Source organism: Triticum dicoccoides, chromosome 2B, assembly GCF_002162155.2.
Source record: "Triticum dicoccoides isolate Atlit2015 ecotype Zavitan chromosome 2B, WEW_v2.0, whole genome shotgun sequence".
NCBI classification, from domain to species: domain Eukaryota; kingdom Viridiplantae; phylum Streptophyta; class Magnoliopsida; order Poales; family Poaceae; genus Triticum; species Triticum dicoccoides.
Window position 1 is genome coordinate 556,677,228 of NC_041383.1, and position 4,686 is coordinate 556,681,913.

Consider the following 4,686-nt stretch of genomic DNA (forward strand, 5'->3'; position numbering starts at 1 on the left):
CCTGCTCAAACAGACAGAATCTAAATAAAACGGACGTTCGTCTAGGATCACGCGGTGGAGTTCGCCTAACGTCAAACGAACGCGGGCGGACACGACGTGGGAGTTGCGCCTCGCGCCTGCCCCTCCAGGCTCCAGGTGCTCGCGGAAAAGGTTTTTCCACCAGGGAGGGGAGGGACGCGGGAATCGGTGGGCGCGCGCGGTGCCGCCTGACCTGACTCGACCCGCACCCGGCGGGGATTCTTCGCACGAGATCATCATTGGCATCTTCCCCACGTTGCCCTTCCCCTGAAGCCACCACACGGCCAGCCACCTCCCGTTAAAAGGGCCGCCCCCCCTGCCGACGCCGACGCGCCCACAACCCGTCCCATTTTCTCCCCTTCTCTTCCCCCAGTGCTCCGCGCATCGACGCATCGCCGCCTCCTCCCTCCCCCAGAAGCCGGACAGGGTCCACACTCTCCTCCTCCTCCCTCCGCACCACCATCATAACCAAGTCGTCATCCGCGCCGCCCGCCGAAACCGGGAGCTGCGAATCCGACGCCCATGGCACCCTTGAGACTCCTCCGGTCCGCCGTCGGACGGCTCAGGACGGCGGCGCCCGCCGGCCGCGCAGCTTTCTCCAGCGCCGCCGCCACGACGGAGGCCAAGGCGACCGTCCGCGAGGGGGTGATCGCCGCCGCCGCCGCGGCCGTCGCCGGGTCCGGGCTGGGGCTCTGGCTCATGCCGCCGGCGCTCGCGGACTCCGGGGAGCTGGCCCGCGCCGCCGCGCCTGGGCAGATCGCCGCGGCCGGGCAGATCGCCGCGGCCGGGCAGATCTCGGCGGCCGCCGGCGCCGTCGAGGAGCGGCACGAGAAGCCCAAGAGGTTCCTGCTCGCAGGTGAGCCGTCCCGTCCTGTCCCTCCGATTGCCTGCCGGTGTACGGTCCCGGACGGTCCGCCCCTCCTTGGTTTCGCCGCCGCTGCCGCCGCCGTTGCCCCCGTGATGCTTGCTTTCCTTGCCCGCTGGGGTCTGGAAAAGCCGCGCGCTTTCGCATGATTTCCCCCCACCAACACTGCTTTTTTTAGCGGCTACTGCTACCTTTCCCAATCTTTTGATCTCACGCCTTCTCTACTTTTCTTCTTCTAGCAAAGAACGTTACTAGTACGTTTGCGATAGGTACGGTGCTTGCCTTGCTGTACTGATCTAGCTCCAGATAAGCGATAAGCCCACTGGCAGCAAAAGTCCAAACCTGTTGACACGGCGTTGTGTAGTGTAGTAAATCCAAACCTAATGTAGTAGGAGTATTAATGTACTTCCTCCGTACGGAAATACTTGTCATTAAAATGGATGTATCTAGATGTATTTTAGTTCTAGATACACCCATTTTCATCCATTTTCATCCATTTTGATGACAAGTAATTCCGGACGGAGGGAGTAGTAAAGTCTTGCGACGCTTTCTGTCATGTTTTCAGATCAAACAGACCGTAGCATGAACTGGCTATAACTACGTGCATTTATCGCTATTATACACGAAGTTTTTGAATTTTAACCTATGATGATGATCTGATCAAAACCCCTTTTCTCTGCTCTCACTGCAGACTCATACCGCCGAAGGGTGTTCTTCAACTACGAGAAAAGGATACGGCTTCGCAGCCCTCCTGAAAAGGTGAAGCATGATTGTCTGCATTTTAGGTGGTTGCGTGTAATTTGATCCTGGTGTGTCCTACGTTTTCTAACTTTTGGTGCTATTCTGCGTAGATTTTTGAGTATTTCGCGTCTGTGCGAAAACCGGATGGGGAAATGTTCATGTTGCCTGCCGACTTGATGAGAGCGGTGGTCCCTGTTTTCCCTCCATCGGAGTCGAACGTCGTGCGGGAAGGGAGGCTAAGGGGGGAACCCAGCCCCGGAGAGTTGCACTGTGCTCCATCCAAATTCTTCGTTCTATTCGACACGAACACCGATGGTCTCATCTCGTTTGCCGAGTAAGTGAATTGTGATTTGTCCCCGTTTGGCACAAACACCATATTATATGATCTTACTCACCTTGCTCGATGATGATGATTTATGCTTTTTGGTGGCTTTGGCAGGTACATCTTCTTTGTTACATTACTCAGCATTCCTGAGTCAAGCTTCAGTGCGGCCTTCAAAATGTTCGACGTTGATCTCAGTGGGTGAGTTCTATTGCTACCACACTACTTTGTCTTATGAACACGGTCCTGCTGTAGAATTATATGTATTATCCATGTAGCTGTTTGTTGATTAGCAAACCTGTTACAGTTCTGTTTGCATGTAAAACAAATAATAGTAAAACACTGAATTTTTGGTAGGAGAAGAAATTAATTAATAGGCCGTGTTATGTATCAAGTTTAGTGGCTTCAATCCAATTTTCTTTGTTTATCGTGTAGACGTGTTTTGTTTACTGAAGCTGCTAAAGGTATGTTATCCCTTTTGTTCTCTTTGATCGATTTATGCATAAACAAGATACATTTGAATAATATCTTGTTTGTGCTATATTGTTGTTTACCTGTGATCATTCGCGTGCAGTTAATTTCTCTTGTCGCCCAGAAAAAAAGACCTGCTCTTTATGAGCATGTTCAATCATCTGGCTTGTTAGTTGATGGTAAAACAAGGGTAATGAACAAATTTTGGCAATCTTCTTCTCGGTTGTTTTGTTGTTCTTATCTGTCGATTCTCATCATTTCCAGGGAGATAGACAAAGAAGAGTTCAAGAAAGTAATGGCATTGATGCGGTCCTATAACAGACAAGGAGCTGCCCATAGGCATGGCTTACGTACAGGATTTAAAGTTGGCCAGTCTGTGGAAAATGGTGGGGTGGTTGAGTATTTCTTTGGTAATGATGGGAATGAACCTTTACACTTTGATAAGTTCACAAGTTTTTTGAAGGAATTGCATGAAGAGGTAATTTGCTTCTTCCATGTTCCTTTTGTGGACTTCACTCAACACGGCTTCTCATTAATGCATGCAATATCCAGTGACTTGTCAGAAAGCATGTGGTGTAATTTAATCTAAAAGAAAAAAGCATTTATACATTATAAATGAAGGTTCTCCCGTTGTCACTACAGACATATCCTTGCGCATGAATGCAAAACACAATCTCACATTCTCTCATCATCTCCCCTGAACTTAATATCTTCTAGTCAGTCTATAACCATATTTGCAAACTGGCTGCTGGTACATAATGTTTTATATTTGCATAATGAAAGGATGCACACTTTTTTATTTTGTAACGGAAAATGAATGTTTCATCTGATGTTTAAATCTGAATGTCATATTTTCTTGGTGCCATTTTTTGTACCTATAAATATTTTTTAACACAGTATTTTATATTGAAAGTGTGCATTGCTTATCTAAATTTACATTTACGATATTGCAATCATCCAGCGTTTTTCCATTTGTATATCTCCCAAACTCCCTCTATTTTTTCTCAGTCCCCTTGATTCATTTCTCTGCAGATTATTCGTCTGGAATTCAGTCATTATGATGTCAAGTCGACAAACACCATCCCTGCAAAGGATTTTGCACTGTCCATGGTTGCTTCTGCTGACATGAATCACATTAGCAAGCTACTTGATAGAGCTGATACGTTGGGCAATGACCCTTATCTCAAGAACTTGCGCATTACCTTTGAGGTTTGACTTGTGGTCATGTTGGTCTTTTCTGTGTAATTATTTTCTCATGTGGTTCTTATAGATGTATTTTCTGGGACTTTAGGAGTTCAAGGCATTTGCTGATTTACGTCGAAGATTGGAATCATTGACGATGGCTATATTTGCTTATGGTCAAGTAAATGGGCTGCTGACAAAGCAGGATCTGAAGCGTGCAGCTCAGCATGTAAGATTTTGTACCAAGCTTGTTGTGTTTAGATAATTACTAATAAACTTCTAGCTGTCCTTGTGGCTGTTCAATCATGTACCTAGTACTATAACTTTTTTTTTTTACTGATTTCATGCCTTCTCTGGTTCTATAGGTCTGTGGTGTTGAATTAACCGACAGAGTGGTCGACATCATTTTCCATGTGTTTGACATGAACAATGATGGGCACCTGAGCTCAGAGGAGTTTCTGAGAGCACTACAAAGACGAGAAGCCGATATTCATCAGCCAGCGGCACGAGGAGGTCCCATGGGCTGGCTGAACCCTAAAAACCGCTCTTCGCTTCTGCAGATGCTGCGCTAGTAGAGTTTTTGATTGTCGCAAGATCTTTTCTTCTTTAGCTTTGGGTTAGGTACCATCTGAATGGTATGTCTGCCTAGTGTAGGTCACATAAGATTAGTTCATCCAGTCTTGTTATAGTATCCTGTTCTGTCACTTGTGCTCAGGAGTGGGAGGAGATTTTGCTGTAAATATTATGTAGGTATAGCGGTTGATCCGGTTGTAAATAGTGTCTTTGTTATAGTCTCTCAGTACATGGTGATGTGTTGTATCAGTATAGGAGGGTGTAAGTTTCAAACCTTGTCCATTTTTGCCGTTCCTTTTTTATTGATTTATAGATGCATTTCATAATATGACAGCTGCAGCTCTGTCGATATTTGTTTCTAAAAGATGAAGACAACTGGTTATTGAGATAGGTAGGCGCTATCGATGGCTTAGAGTCCAAGGGCTCAATGCTTGGCTCTTACTGTAATAGATAGGGGCAAAATGCTGAGGCGACATTTCTCCTTTAAAGGATGCTTGAGTACCCACTTAGAGCA

The 4,686-nt window shown here is 46.7% G+C and overlaps 1 protein-coding gene across 2 annotated transcripts; it reads left to right on the forward strand.

The window, feature by feature from the left end:
- The first annotated feature begins 322 nt into the window (after positions 1–322).
- Positions 323–4,480, forward strand: LOC119364818 (calcium uptake protein, mitochondrial-like). 2 transcript variants are annotated; one of them, XM_037630361.1, is made up of 8 exons: positions 323–874; positions 1,575–1,642; positions 1,735–1,958; positions 2,064–2,147; positions 2,382–2,895; positions 3,450–3,626; positions 3,709–3,828; positions 3,965–4,480. In XM_037630361.1, the coding sequence occupies exons 1-8, from the start codon at positions 541–543 to the stop codon at positions 4,169–4,171; spliced, it is 1,728 nt and encodes a 575-aa protein (XP_037486258.1). In that variant the 5' UTR covers positions 323–540; the 3' UTR covers positions 4,172–4,480. The 2 variants fall into 2 exon arrangements, with proteins under 2 accessions (XP_037486258.1, XP_037486259.1); XM_037630362.1 differs by having other exon boundaries at positions 326–874; positions 2,682–2,895.
- The last annotated feature ends 206 nt before the right edge of the window (positions 4,481–4,686 follow it).